Here is a 17,165-nt window from a genome sequence, read left to right on the forward strand (position 1 = left end):
GTGTTAAACTGAATGCAGTGCCGGGGTAATTGAAAGAGTCATAGATCCTAAAGGCAGCCGTGTTCCAATTGTACCACTAATAAAGGAAATGGCCAAAAGAGAATTTGTGTTGATCTAAAAATGAAAATGATACACTCAAGAGAGAAATGTTTAAGCTGCTATCTTGGAAGAAGTAGTATTCAAGGTAATTGGTTTATGTTAGAAGCATCTTGTAGGCAATACTTTTAAATGAATCTAATATCAATGATTACAATGTAATATTATGCAGACAGTTATGGAAGGCCTTCACATTGAAGAAGATGATATCCAGTACATAAAAATTTATTTCATTTCTAAAATACCAAAATTCAATTTTTTCTTTTAATTACTGATCCAAACTTAACACATCAGTTATATACAATCAGCAAATCCATTCTACTCACTTAACTTCAAAATGATTACCTATGGTAAAACTCTTATATACACAGCTCATGGCAGTCAATAATAAACGTCTAACTCCAGTCATTCTTAATAAATTCTATTCCTCAACATCACCAGATTGTTCTTTTTGCAAACTTCAAAAAGCTACATATATTATGGAGCTGTAAATGTTTCTTGAAATTATGGTGCTCCCTGAAAGTCAAACTAGAAAAAACGGGATATGAAAAATCTACCCTGTCTTAGGAATTTGCACTATTGCATATTCCCCCACACAGCTTATCCCAACAAGATATGCATATTTTAATTACATTATTTTCCATGATTAGACTTCCCATTACCCAAAACTGGCCGGATAGAGCCAACATTTCATGGGATGGTTTTCAACAAACTGCTATTAGGTATATAACAAGACATACATTATTTTTACCAATCATACTAGACTTTCTTATTATGATAAGTATTGTAAAAAAAACTCTTTGATTGCATCTTATAATAAATCTCTTAATTTTACTATTAATGTTAATCAGATCTATTTATTAATTTTCCAATTTTTAATTAGGACATCTATTTAAGGTGCTTTCTTCTTTTGAATATATCTTATTGTCATTCTGTTAAAACCTTTCTCTCTCTCTCTCTCTCTGTATATATATATATATATATATATATATATATATATATATATATATATATATATGAGACTTCTTTTTGGCATTTGGCATTTATTGTATACATATTTTTGTATATATTGTCCATGCTACCATTTCTATTTATTACAACTGTGTTACTATTGTTGTTATTAAAAGTTTGAATACCAAATAAAGATATTTGAACAACAAAAAGCATCTGGAAGGTTTTGGCAAACACTCTATATTCATACACAAAACACACATACATATATGCATGCATACACATACAGCCACACACACACACACACACACACACACACAAACACACACACACACACACACACACACACACACACACACACAAAAACGCCAAAACAAAAATCCACATTGCAACTGTATATGCAAACACACACACTCACATAGATGTACATATAGGCAGTGTTTTTTTTTTTTTTTTGTAAATAAAAACGTGGCAGTACGCATACACTGTGTTTGGGTCAACTCCCCCCCCCCCCCCAAAAAAAAAACTTCTTTTTTCTCCTTATCTTCTTTCATGAAAAAATAAATAAATAAAATCTTCTCTCTTAATAATATAGCAAGTCACTTCTCACAGCAAATTATTAAGGATGATAGAAGATAATAATCTCCCATTACTTTGAAAAAGGCTACTTGCTATGTGGATTATTAATAGGAAATGATGAATCATTGTAACAATATTTATTTACAGTCATTAAATCGCAGTTCAGAAAAAAATTATCAGGAACCAGGAAAATATATATTAAGTAGCCCATGGGTTTATATATATATATATATATATATATATATATATATATATATATATATATATATATATATGTAAATGGGCACCTGCAGGATTTTTTGCAGAGTGGTACAAACCCAGAGGCCCCCCCAAATCAGCCACCCCATGCAGCCATTCCAGTGTCCCATTACTTAGCTATTTCTTCCCAGTTGCCATGAACACTGTTCAAAACTCTCAGTGTGCATTATGTTTTCTGCTTTACTTCTACAACGATTACAGACATTTGGATTTAATTTAAAACTTTTATTTCAAATTGTGTAGCACAAAAACTGATAGACATTTGCTAAACAAAGCAATGCAGACTCAAAGTGAAAGCAGACTAAACACTAAAACTGCTCTTTCTTTGAAACTCACATTAACTGAAATAGTTCTGAAACCCACATTCAAAGAAAATACATCTGACCAGTGGTAGATTAAGTTTACCTTTGGGCTGTTTTCAAATCATAGGTCCCTTGCTCACATTTTTAGAATCATGCAAAAGTTCTTTGATTCACCTTCCTGATTGCATTAAATTATAATATATAATAATTAAATTATATACAAAAGAAAGAAACTGTTGCAAAAAAGAGTAAAATCCCACGATTGGAGGAACTCCCTGGTCAGCCTAAGTAAGAAGCTGAGATCCCTCATAAAATCCTCCAAAGCTAGTTATGAAAACAAAATCACCACTGATTCTAAAGACAACCACAAAGCATTCTATAGCTATGTCAAGAATCTCAATGGCAACATTCAGATCTGCTCTGAGTTACAGCACAATGACACCAAATATACAGAACCAACTGATATTGCCAACATCCTGGCAGATAGGTTCAGTGCTAACTTTACCCCCCTCTCACCCCCTAAAGGGCCCATATTTATACTGGAAGAATGCAAAGTTCCTGTAACCATGGCTGCACAGGTAAAAACCTCACTCTCCAAAGCCAAGAACACAGCATCCATGGGACCTGACAACATCCCAGGCTGCCTTCTACACGAACTACAGAATGAACTGGCACCCCACCTAAGTACCATGTTCAGTCATAGCCTCATCTCAGGCTTTGTGCCCATTGAATGGCGCACTGTGATGGTTATCCCACTCCACAAAGGGGGGGGCCACAACAGACCCTGGGAACTACCACCCCATTAGCCTGGCGAGCCTGGTCTGCAAGGCCATGGAACGTATCATCATGGAACTCATAAACAAAGACATTGGAGATCTCCAAACTCTGGACCCCACACAGTTTGGGTTTGTAAAGGCAGATCATGTCCCCTAAACCTGATAGACTTCTTTGAAGTAGTCACCAAAGCCATAGATGAGAGTAAGGTGGTTCACATAGCCTATCTAGATCTTGCCAAGGTGTTTGACACCTTCCCCCACTCTGGAATTATAGATAAACTCACTAAACTAGGTATAAATCCCTATGTCACAAGATGGGTTGCCAACTGGCTTACTGACAGAACCCACATTGTGAAAGTAGCAGACTCCAAATCAGACTTCAGACCAGTGACAAGTGGAGTACCACAGGGTTCAGTCCTGGGTCCTCTCCTGTTTGGTATCTACTTCTCTGAAGTACATGCTAACACAAAAGGTCTTTGGCTAACTAAATTCACAGATGATTGAAAACTAGGAGCTATAATTGAAACTCCTAATGATGTGGACATCCTACAAAAGGGCATCACTGAGACAGATGCCTTGTGTCAAAGCCATGGCCTCAAGCTCAGTGCCAAAAAGTGTGTTGTCATCCCCTTTGGTAAAAACTCTGTACCCATGAACTACCACATAGATGGTAGTCTACATAACACCAAAAGTGTGATAAGAGACCTTGGGACACAGGTGGATAGTAGTCTCTCCTCTGATAATCACATCGCCACAGTGGTCAGGAAATCCTTCTACATGGCACACCTCATCACAAAAGGTTTCTCATCCAGAAAAAAAGAGGTCATTGTTCCCCTCTACTCATCACACATTAGACCCAATATAGAGTACAACGCCCCTTTTGGTATGTACCTCATAACACATCTACAACAACTGGAAAGGCTGCAAAAATACCTCACAAAGAGGATTACTGGCCTCAAACAGATGCCTTGTGCAGACCGTCTCAAAAAACTCCAGCTTTACTCCGTCGCATATCGCCTACTCAGAGGCGATCTCTGCCTAACATACAAAGCTATGTCAAACCAAGAGCTGTTGGACATGCTCCACTTAAAGAAATCCCAGTCCCTCCGAGCTACACACTCTAGGGACCTACACCTTGTCACCACAATAAACAGAACATGCTGGAGGAATAGAGTCCTGTTCCAGAGACTTCCCATACTCTGGAACAGACTACCTATCTATGTCAAACAGAGCTCCTCATTAGCACTCTTCAAGAACAATCTTGATGATTGGATGGGTAATAGGAAATTCACCCAGGGGATCACTTCTGTGGTTCTGCTTGACAGGGGCACAAGAAAATAAAAGCCAGGGTACCTTTTTGGCTAGGCTTGTATAGGCCCTAGGGCCAATAGCCTAGTACATACCTATGAAGCTATGAATACAGCACCACTTGTTAGAGCATGTTTTAAATTCATAGTTTCGAACATTTTCCATTCATAGTTTCGAACATTTTCCAGTAAGCAATGAAACAAAACATATGAACCAATAATGACAAAATTGCCCAGTTCAGAACATTTCAACCATAAAAGGTCACTCAAACATCTATCATTACAATCAACCAATATCAGTCAATATGCACAGTCTCTGAAGAAGTAAACATCATCTGAATAATTACACATTAAAAATATCTGTAACTAATGAAAAGGTTGCTGCTAGCAAACAACTTTATATTTCAATTTTTCATCTGCAAATTCAGTGCTTGCTGCCCTTGAAGCATAAATTGCCTGTGTTACATTAATAAAATGGTATGCTGGTAATATTGCAGTAGGGAATGGATGGCAAACTGATAACAGGTTTGTAGTTACTTGGCATCTCATCCAAAGGAGGACATACTGAGGACTGCAGCACCCCCACCCCCTTAAAATACAACAGAGTATTATCAATCCATCTACATGCTGTGGGAGTAGAATCCACAGCCTTCTGCATCAAGATAGAAATATGCTACCTGTTGAGCTGCTAACACTGTTTTAAAATTCTATACCACAATAGTGATTCCGTTTGCTAAACCAAACAGTTGCACATTATAAACAGACCTAGCATGAGCAACAGTAAACTTCTCTTCCCTTGAAACTCACAGTTCCTTGAAAATGCACCTGAAACTTAGTTCCTTGAAAAATGCAGCTGGGTAGTTGTAGTAGAGGATTCATAGAGAATCATGGACCTTATTAATAAAAATATTGGAAATCTCCAAACAATCGAACCCACCCAGTTTGGCTTTGTCAAGGGAAGATCATGTCTGTTAAATTTAGTGGACTTCGAGACAGTCACCAAAGCCCTAGCTGAGGGCAAATCTATGTATACGACCTACATAGACTTAGCCAAGGTCTTTGACACAATCCTCCACTCAGGCATCATTGATAAACCACCCAGCTGGATATCAACCCATATATTATCAGGTGGGTTGCATACTGGCTCACTGAAAGAACTCATACGGTCAAAATAGGGGACTCCACCTCCTCCAGCAGACCGGTAACCTGTGTTTTTTCACAGGGATAGGTTCTGTGACCCCTAGTGTTCAGAATCTACTTCTCCAAAGTACAGGTTAAAACTAAAGGACTGTGGCTGCCAAAGTTTGCTGATGACTGTAAACTGGGAGAGAGCATTGAAACCCCTAACAATGTCAACATCCTGAAAGAAGGTCTTACGCAGACTAATGACTGGTGCCAAAATCATGGTCTTAAACTTAATGCAAAAATGCATTGTCATCCCCTTCAGCAAGGGTGATGTTTCTGCAAACTATCACATCAACAGCAATACCCTAAACATACAGTCAGTGGTGAGAGATGTGGGCACACATGTAGAAAGCAGCCTTAACTTCGATCACCATGTCTCCACAGTGGTTAGAAGGGCATTTTATATTACTCATCTCATAAGTAAGGGCATTACCTCCAAAAAAAGAGGTTATAACCCCCTTGTATACTTCCATCATCAGGCCAATAATTGAGTACAACGCTCCTTTTGGTATGCTCCTTTCCAAACACCTGCAGCAATTGGAGACACTACAAAGGTTCCTTACAAAGAAAATTCAGGATCTTCAAGCTCTGTCTTCTGCAGACAGATTGGAATCCTTGTCACTTTTCTCTCTGTCATACAAATGCTCAGAGGTGACCTGTGCCTTGCATACAGAGCAATCACTGACCCAGCTTTAATGGAAATGCTGCACATATGCAAATGGCACATGGGTCACTCACTCAAAGGACCTTAACCTGGTATGTGATATTAGCATAATTGCTGGAGAGACAGATTTGTCTCACAGAGGTTGACCCACTTTTTGAACAAGCTTCCTATTCATGTTAAACAATGCCCTTCATTGGCCCTATTTAAATGTAATTTGGATGATTAGATGGGTAATTGGAAATTCACTTCAGGGGTTCCACCTGTGTCCCTTTTGGACAGGGGCAATAGTTGTTGAGTTTAGTGTCTGTTTGAATCAGACACTTAGGAACACGGTTTGAACTTAGCTAGGCTTGTAAGGGCCCTGGAGCCGTTAGCCTAGTAACATCCTATGATTTCAGGCTCTTGTTCCTGTAGCTAAGGTACATGGTTTGAGCCTAAGCAAATTAGTAAACAACTGCAAACCCTAACTAGGGCATTTCACTCTCTGGCGCACACAAACACAAACACACACACACACACACACACACACACACACACACACACAAACACACACACACACACACACACACACACACACACACACACACACACACACACACACACACACCATACCTCTCAACCTCTTAGCGCAAGAAGTCTGAACAAAGCCTGTCATAATGGGGGGAAAGGTCCAAAACTAGGGACACAATTTAAATATCCGTCTTATAAACTTAGAATGTTACTAGAATTACAAAAGGTAACTAAACAGGATACACCACGAGAACACTTGCTTCTTCACAAATTTCCTTTATTCCAAACGGTAACATACACAAGAATGAGTGCTTTCGCGTGCTTCTTGCACGCTTCTTCAGATATAAATTTCATTATCTATCCTTGTTCCTTATATACCTATCAGTGCTTTCAATTAAAATTAAAATTAAAATTAAACAATTACTCAATTGAACAATTGACTAATTAACAGGAAGAGTTTTTAACTTATTAAAAGATGTCAATGCTATGCATTCAACTCCTGCCACGGTTACTCAGTGTAACTTGTACTTTCCACTTATTGCTTATTCGTCATAATAGTTCTTCAACATGAAATAATCAAAAATGTCTTCTGAAGACCCAATCTAATATAGACTTTGGTAAAAACATTAATGGAAACATCCCGAGCAATATATTCTCTAGTGGCTGGACATTAAAATCACATCTTGCTTCTCATAAATTTAAATGATTATTAAAATATATACACAGAAAACACTGCTAATGCATGAAAAGTATATCATGTACAAAATAAAAGCTTCCTTCAGGATGTACATAAAAGACAGAGCAATACACCGCAAACACTGTTTGTGCATATAAGTGTATCATGTGCAATAAAATAAAATAAAATGGAATAAAATAGCATAAAAACTTCCTTCAGAATGTGCATAGTAAACGAACCAATAAATAAATAAACTAATACCACAAAACCAAAGATACATCTAAATTTCTGCATAATAACTAATCACTGACTTCATATCCAGAGTTCTGTTATAAAGTCACAGGTTTAGTCTCATATCTTATATGGGAATCTATATAGAATCTACGGTACATAAATCTACCCTTATTGTCGTATTCACTAATAGATTTCATTAGATTTTTGCCGAAATATGTCCTGTTTACAACTCGGTGTTTAAGTAAATAACACATCTAAAATTTAAAGTTAAGAACTTTTTTTCACTTAAAAGTTGAAAGAGTGACTCGGAGCTTCCTTACATTTACCAATTATCGAAATTCACTATTATGTATAAATTCATCCGTATAGTTAGAAATGTCTATGTTTAACTTGAATTCTAATCAGAAAACAACAAAGGGATCATGGTAATTAGTACTATATATTTCTAATCTGTTTGAACAATATTATGTTAATTGAAATAAGAGACATATATTTCTCCTATCTTATTTAGTATTATATAATTCTTATTTTATAAACATCAATTGATTAATGTTGAAAATTCAAAATTAATATGATAAAAAAGAATAATAAGATTACAATTTGTATCAAGTATAGCCAAAACAATATAAAAAGTTAAAAAATCTGTATATGAAAAATCATAAATACAAAACAATACATGTCGAATATATCAATCATCTTACAGCTAATGTATGGACATATTGCTGTAGATCCTAGTCAGTTGGGTATAACTCTGTCATGTTTTCCATAGTTAAGTGGGGTTAACATAAAACATGTATATATGGAAATATACAAATAGGTGCATAAATAGACAACAAATCTCACATAAGTGTAAATCAATATATAACTTATCATATGATAATCAACCATTTTATCAAAAAACTCTAAACATATTTTTCAGATGTCATTCCTGATGCTGGCCCAGGTTTATATGAATATAAATGGCTCAGATGTTCAAAAGAACCCATTGGTTGATCTACTTAAAAATTTCATATTCGACAAAATAAACGATAATAAATAAATGACTCTCATATACATTCTTCAAGATTTCATCAATTCTAGTGCAAATTCTTACAATCTTATCATATCAAACAATTCATAAACTTGATGGAATCACATTTTTAGGACCTTATTCAACCCAACAATTTCCAATATTATCTGATTCTCAACATGTGTATATTTTGATGAACATTCTGAATATGCATGGTGAAAGAAAAATGTCTACATGATATTAAGAAGAAATAGCATGTAACTACCTAAATTATTCTAGGAATGGTTTAACTGTAACATAATTGTTAATCCCTGGGTCTCTGTGTGCCCCTGACCTGAAGACCCACTCCATCTCTAATTTCGCTAGTGCATTATTGTTATCACCCATCCTGGGGCTGATATGTAAAGTTTGTAAAACTCTAAAACTAAAGTGGTGTGTGGGATTTAGAGTTATATGTTTGGCCAGTGCATTCAATTCGTGGTGTTTACGAATATCATAGATGTGGTTGTAAATGCGCTCTCTCAGCCTCCTCTTTGTAAGACCAATGTAGAAGGCTTGGCAGAGAGCGCAGTTGGCCATGTATATTAAATTCTTAGTATTACAACTCGTCTGTATCCTTGGTGAAAAGTTGAAGTGTCCATGTGGATGTTGATATTCTTGTATGGTGGTGATGTATTGGCACATGCTACAGTTCTTACATGGATATGTCCCTGGAGTACCAGTTGTACCCTCCTTGACATGGGCATTCTTATGTAATTAGTTTAGTTACCTTTTGTAATTTTGGAGTTGCTGTTTGCTACAGGATACTTTAGGAGGTACAGCGGCAATTTGCTTTTTACTTCTTAATGTTACTAGAATAACAGGATCTGTGTTAGAGTGTATTTTCTGAAGGATGTGAAGTCTGAAACTCAAATGCATGTCATTATTTAGTAACTTTAATCCTTAGATCATCCCAGTGATGTCTCAAAAAAAGACAATTTTTATGAAAAACAAATGACAAATATTAGGCAAAAATCTTGGCATTCTGAGAAAACCTGAACAAATGAGAGGTATCACCCCCCCCCACCTCCTTGTTACACACACACACACACACACACACACACACACACACACACACACACACACACACACACACACACACACACACACACACACACACCCCTACCTCCCTCTTACACACACACACACACACACACACACACAGACACACGCCTACCTCACTCTTACACACACACACCCTACCTCCCTCTTACACACACACACAGCCCTGCCTACCTACTTCTTACAGGCACACATAAACCTCTACTTAACTACTTCTTACAGACATGCACACACAACCCTAGCTACCTACTGCTTACACACACACACACCTCTTAAACACTTAAACACACACACACACACACACACACACACACACACACACACACACACACACACAAAGACATTTGTGGAACAAAGACATAAACAATCTGTCGCACAGACACAGAAGATGAAAACAAGTTGCAAACACCTGGTGCATCTGTGCAACTGGATGCAAGGTCATTCTTAAAGAACGCCCTCAACAAAAAAAAGAAATAATTTTTTTTAAATTAAAACAAAATTAATCTCCCTTGAATATGTAGTCGATGCCACGACCAGTTGTCACGGTCGAGGTGCCGGTACATCGTACCAGCATGTACCATCACAAAAAAGCCCTGTATACAGGCACACACACACACATAGATATATGCATGCACGCATGCACACACACACACACACACACACACACACACACACACACACACACACACACACACACAGAGCAAAACAAAAATCCACATTGCAACTGTATATATGTTCACACACATCACACACACACACACACACACACACACACACACACACACACACACACACACACTCACACACATGGCAAAACAAAAATCCACATGGCAACTGTATATACATTCACACATACACACATATAGATATAAATATATGGACACTCATACATACACACAAACCCGCATATACATATATGCATGCATACACATCCAGACACACATACACACACACACACATGGCAAAACAAAAATCAACATTGCAACTGTATATACATTCACACACACACACACATACGTACATGCAGACACACACATACACACTCATACACATACAGACACACATGCAGTGTCAGTGGGCAAGTCTGTAATTCAGATGCTATTTTTAGATGATCAAAAGCAATGCATGACTACAAAATGCACCACCCTATCCATTCTGAAAACCTCAAGAAAATACATGCAGTAATATGCATATGACAAGCTAAAGGTTCAGCCATTTACTGCAACACTGCTGTAGTTTGATACATAGTTATCTTAAATCATATTTCAACTTTTTTTCAATACTAAATATGGCTGTAATCATATCAGCTTCATCTGTCAGAATTAAAATGTGGCAAAAGTGATGGAGGAACAGAAGAGTGGAAGATTTTTCTGTAGGATGTAAAGATCCTATCAAGATCTGTACCAAGATACATCTCAACTTGTTGAGTTCTCTGTCTAATCTAAAATCTTGTAATAGTCATTAAAACATACATCTCAACTTGCAGGTTCTCTATTTAATCAAAAAGTAGTAATAGTCATTAAAAATAACAGCCATTAAAATGTGGCTTGCTAACATTCTTCTTCTTGTATTCTAGGGTTTGATTCTCTCGTCCGTCATTATTTCTGTCATGTAATTCTGAACAATTCAATTTACCAAGCAGTGCTCCCAGACTGAGTCTGAAAAACGTCCACATCTGTGCTCTACCTAGGCTAACAAATACAATATGTGTGTGTGTGTGTGTGTGTGTGTGTGTGTGTGTGTGTGTGTATACATATCTATATAGCTGTATGTATATCTATATGTGTATCTATATGTGTATACATATATATATATATATATATATATATATATATATATATATATAGGGGGTGCAGGGGTTCTTGCCCCCTACAAAAACATAGATTTTTGTTGTTTTGTTTTTTTTTCAACTTTTCAGAAAGTCAAACATATGATCTTGACCATATGAATTTGGACTTTCTGAAGAGTCAGTCTTGTGACATAGACCCAAATATAGCTATAGATGTAGATACAGATATAGATCCAGATATAGATATATATAGATACAGAACAGATGTGTGTGTTTGTGTACACATATGTCTTTCATTGCGCGCGGACACACACACACACACACACACACACACACACACACACACACACACACACACACACACACACAACAAAAAACATGGGTAGCCTCCCCAAACACAGTTGCATATATTACCAAGGAGTAGAGGGGACTTACCCTGTTGGGAAAATATTTTGTAGTTTCACACTTTGGGCAGTAGTTTTTTTTGTGAAATACTGCACAAAGGCCTCATCTAGACTAATGTATACAATTCTGGAAGCCTCTTGTTTGTGAGGACATAAATCTGAAGACATAAAGAAGTAATTCACAGTGTAGTCATAGAAAGTGTGCACTGTTTGCATTAGAAACCACATGAAGAAAAACCGTAGGAACTCAGCAAGCATAATCTTAAAGAAAGAAACAACAGGCAGCACATGAAAGAATCTTTTTAAGTATTACAGGGAAGTACATAGAAACCATGTGGATATTATGAAATATTATTGTATAGCAAAGGTGGTAAATAACTGAAATGCACTTCTTAGGGAGGCACTAAAGACAAAAGATATAATGGGATTCAATAGGAAATGCATAAAGATATTCTTATGATAGGTGGAAAACGTTATTAATAGAACCTGAAGCTGAGTCACTATATAGGCAAATGAGCAGATTGGGTCAGTCTAGGACTCTATCTGCTGTCAGAAATTATGTTTGTGTGTTCCCAGTTAACAATTCTTAATGGAGTAATTAATTTGAACCAGTCTGAAGCTATGCTACAATCGGCTGTTGTACTCAGTCAAAACACCTACTAAGTACTGAAACATGCTAGAGACATCATGGCTAAAACATCTCCATCAAGAAGCAAATGTTTATCTGCTTAGAAAGAACTAGCAGGAAAAGAAAATTACCTAAATTGTTAATGTGAATGTCCCCTCCAAATCACAACAAGCAATCCAAGTCTGTATTTGAGTAATGTCACCTGCTATCAGTTTTCAGTCAGTTTGCTTGTCAGTGACATTTTGTTTGGCATTTCTCAGTGTCATACTCTTAAGTCTGTATAAGTATGTCAGAAGGGAGGTTCATGAATGGATGATTTTGTGATGCAAGAAAAGAAAAGATCCAGAAGCACAGTTTTTGTTCTTAGGAAATAAGCCATCTAGTGGGTCAGAACCAAAACCTCCAGCACCAAACGGACTTGTAATTAGCATTATGACTTTATTTTATATTTACTTTGCACTCTATTTAGTTCTCTGCACCTGATCCACAGCTGCCTCCAGGGCTCCTCCTCATGCACCAGGTTTGCTGAACCTCCCTTAGCTTCCTTAAGACTAATTTTAATGTTTGAGGCCAGTGAGGAAAATGAAGCACCAAAGCCAGGGTCACACCACTGCCAGGGAGTGTCTTTCCTAATTCTCTTCCTCTTGAATGCACTTGTATTGGCATGTAGGGGCTCTGTGACATCTTGTCCATGTCTCCATGTCCAACTCAGTCTGAACCCTGTCTTACTGTGGGTCTACTTCAGTCCATCGAATGTTCACATAACCAAAATTTAAAAGAACAAGATGAAAAGATCGGAAATGCACATGAGCGAACCTTTACAATGCCGAAAGTCATATGAATGAAAAACCAACTACGGATGTCACACACCACTCTGAGGTTCTGAATGGAGATATCAGTACAGCAAGGATCGGGAAATTTACCATTTTCCCTACTGTCATGCAATCTCGAAGTTGGTATATAGAATTTGCAGAGGGTGTGGGGGGTGCAGGGGAGCTTGCCCCACCCCGCAAAATGTATAAAAGGTAGATTTTTGTTTTGAAATGATGTGTTTAAATGGAGCAGCCATTTTTGTTTTTATGACTTTCGACATTGTAAAGGTTTGCTCATGTACAATTCGATTCTTTTTTTCATGTTCTTTTAAATTTTGATTATGTGAACATTCGATAGACTGAAGTAGATCCCTCCCTGTAGTATAACGCTGCCTGCAACAACTCCCTTGCCCCTCACCATGGATCAAGTATGATAGTGTATCAAATTGCAAGACCCCCCCCCCCACCAAGATAGTCAATCACATCTTCCCTGCCTACACTGTCCAGTGCCCAGGCCACTAACTGAACTCCAGTCAGAACAGCCAAAGTATTGGCCTTATCCATCTATATCACTGGGCGGACATTACTCTATTAATTTTTCAAATTCAGACAAAGACAAACTCCAAGGGAAGCCTTAGATAAACAAAGCCAGGTAAACAAATGCCCCCACACACCTTTATTTAATTACTTGCCTTTGTCAATTATTTATTTCCATTTTTATCCAGAATAGAGCACTGATTACAGTGGGACATATTCAAGCCAGCCTAGTAGTTTAAAAACAGAAAAAAAGAAAAGAAAAAAGCAGAAGCAGTACATTTATATTGTACAGTAATGCACTGTTACAACCTGGCTTTGTCTAAACTTAAGTTACTGTACAATTCTGTGTAGTACTTTTCTTTCCACAGTATTATTAAAAAAAGAATAATAATCACTTACTTATTCTGAGACGTAGAGCAAGCCAGTTCCGAGGAGGGGAACCATACTTGGTTAGTGCAGAGTTCATGATCTACAGATTTCACGTCTGAGGGAGAAATGCAGGTTGCTCAGTGATGAATAGAATTACAGCATCTCAGACAATCAACAGTTACTTAAAGTTGGCTCTACAGTCCTGAGCAAAGTCAGATTACAGAGATTCATTCCTTGAAGCTGTATCACTCTGGCCCAGTTGTTTGTTTTAATTACTAAAGTTCCTTTTCTCCTTGCTTGCCTCACCTAAGGAATAAGTTTTATGTATTTTACAAAGGCTGGTTACGAAGCACTTCACAACATTTTATAAAAGTACATAGTTTTTCTACTTCATCCAGCAAGTTCACAGACAGAAGAGTGTCTCCTCTGCCACTGACATCTGAAAATAAACAGATTCCAGATGTGAAGTAAATAGGATTCTTTCCTATTGTGCTCTCTTGCACAGGTCTTTAAAGTTAAAAACTACGTAATTTTCCAGCTTGCTGCATTCCTTGGTACTTCTCTGTTCCTCTTTTATTTGATATGTCTTGCAGCCTTTTATGTTTGTTTTATAAATTATTACATTATTGTTCCTTTTTTCTATTCACCTTGTTTCCTTAATTCCAGTCTTCTTGTTAGTTAAATTGGTCCTTTTGTAAAGCAATCATTGCATCTTCCACCAATATTTCTATTATTTTACTTTTTTTAATAGTTTTCCTCTTCTCCTACTATATAACATAAGCTGCTTTCAGAGCAATTTGCTCTGAAAATCATTTTGGAAATTGATATCCTTTTTTTCTTTTAACTTGTTAAACAGCTTTGCCTTCTGTCCTTCACTCCCTGCTTGGACTGCTTTGGTAAATTTAGCTGCTTAATCCTTTGCTAAAGCTTATTTCGCACACTGCACAGTACATCAGCAAAGTGGCGCTGCAGGTTACCATAGCAACCAGCCAACTCTGATACTGCTAACAGGCGTCAGTGTCCAGGTAGGTCATTTTCCTCTTCAGCAACTGAATGTGAAAGTCAGCTGTACTGCACACAGTTTATACTTGGAATTTGGCCGATATTCCTTCACTGAAACAATTTCACCTTTTCCATTTTAATCTCTGTCCTCCCTAAGTATTTGCCTTCTTGTCTGCAGGATCTGGTCTCTGTTTACCTTAGCAGACTGTCTGTAGGGGCCTAGGCCTGCTGTATGTGGTTGGATTTCTCTGCTGTGCAGATGGCTCCCATATTTATTTTAGCCACTGTTCAGGCTCAGTTTGCAGCCAAGGCTTTGCCTCTGATACTGTCTCAGCTGCCAGAGGCAGTCATATGGGGAACATTAAAACTGGATTAAAGGAAGCTGACTTTAACTCCTTCAAAAGCAACAGAGAGCTAGAAGCATGCATGTTGTTTTCGTAACCTGTAAAGTTGTCTTGTATTAAAAAGTTTGAGTTTAACAATGCTCATGATTTTTTTTAGACAGTATACAGATATGTTTTGAAAAGTTACAAGCATTCCTCTCAACTGTCCAGATCTGCACATGATGTCTAGATTTTTTGCCTCATATTTTTGATTGTTCATCATAAAATTTGTAGTTTTCTGCTAAACCACTGGAGATTGAAGTCACTAAATAATGACTGACATTTCAGTTTCAGACTTAATACCATTTAGAAAATGCATGCTAACACAAAACATGTTATTCTATGAACTTTCTAAGTTTATAAGATCAATATTTAAATTATGCCCCTATTTTGGGTCTTTTCCCCACCGTTATTTTTATTTTGACCAAATTTCCCGTGCTAAGAGGTTGCAAGGTATGGTTTCAAGGCCTTCACTTTGTCCAGAAATCCTGAGCTCAGTGTCATTATCATTACATCATTTAGACTCTGCTGTTTCACACAAGGTAGGGGTTGCACAGCATTGTCTGTCAATATGCAAGCTTTTATTTCTTTAAGCTCGTTTGGTAACTAAGTATACCACATTAGGTATACCCTAGGTTGGGAGGGTGGCCTAATGGTTAAGGTCTTTGCCTTACAAACACAAGGTGCAGGGTTTGAGTCTCACAAGGGATAATTGGCTAGGCTTAAAATGGCTCGCAAGGGCAGTTAGTCTAGTACTAATCTATGAACCTATATCTAAAACCTCAACACGGATATAAATAGGACGTGCTGGAGGGACAGCACTATGGAACAGAATCCCAGTCCATGTGAGAGCCTCTGTTCAAGAGAAATCTTGACGAGTGGATGGGAGATCATAGGTTTACCCTGTGTCACTGCTGGACAGAGGCACAGCAAACTACACACACACTCTGGCTAGGCTTATAAATACCCTAGGGCAGATAGCCTAGTATGAACCTATGAACCTATGAACATTACCTGTTTTCAGGAAAACCCTGGGGGGAGGGGCACAGAAAAAAACTGAAAACAAGTGGTATAAAGAATGAGCAGTACAACACAATAATTAAAACTGGTGTTAAACAATAAATAATATGCAGTGATAGTAGCTCAGTAATGAGCACATTTAGCCTTTGTTGCTGGAAAAATCAGAAGGCTGGGGGTTCTGTCTCCCTACCAGGTACTTTAAATCATGTTGAATGTTCCGTGGCTGACAGTGTAGTGCAGCATAACAGGGTTGTTGCACTTGTAAACTGATATCTTTAAGATAAGATCTTAAAGCTAGGCCATATCTAACTGAGCTGGTAGTTCCTCTGGTGGATGGTATGACAATTACGGACAAGAGGATGAGTATTCTATTTACAGCCTCCAAAAAATAAAAAGGAAATGTGATGTAAAGAAGCAGGAACAGAAACAGAAATTACATTAAGTATCAAAAACAATTCAATATTGGCATGTTAAAAATAAGCCCTTAAAAAGGTAATTTCCTACTACCTAATAAAGTTACCTCTCTCTAAAGAAACCATTATGTTTTATTTAAGGACAGTGTGGTGATATCAG

General features: G+C 37.3%; 1 protein-coding gene across 1 annotated transcript in view; it reads right to left on the minus strand.

Moving 5' to 3' along the window:
- The window catches only part of PLEKHG5 (pleckstrin homology and RhoGEF domain containing G5), a 1,795,538-nt gene extending 1,780,467 nt beyond the window's left edge, over positions 1-15,071 (minus strand). Inside the window, exon 1 of the mRNA XM_044063030.1 lies at positions 14,218-15,071. Within this exon, the coding sequence (XP_043918965.1) occupies positions 14,218-14,284 (67 nt within the window). The 5' untranslated portion in view covers positions 14,285-15,071. The remainder of the gene's footprint in view (positions 1-14,217) is intronic.
- Between the last annotated feature and the right edge of the window lie 2,094 nt (positions 15,072-17,165).

Source organism: Protopterus annectens, chromosome 2.part1 (genome assembly GCF_019279795.1).
Source record: "Protopterus annectens isolate FY-2018-M chromosome 2.part1, PAN1.0, whole genome shotgun sequence".
Classification (NCBI taxonomy): domain Eukaryota; kingdom Metazoa; phylum Chordata; order Ceratodontiformes; family Protopteridae; genus Protopterus; species Protopterus annectens.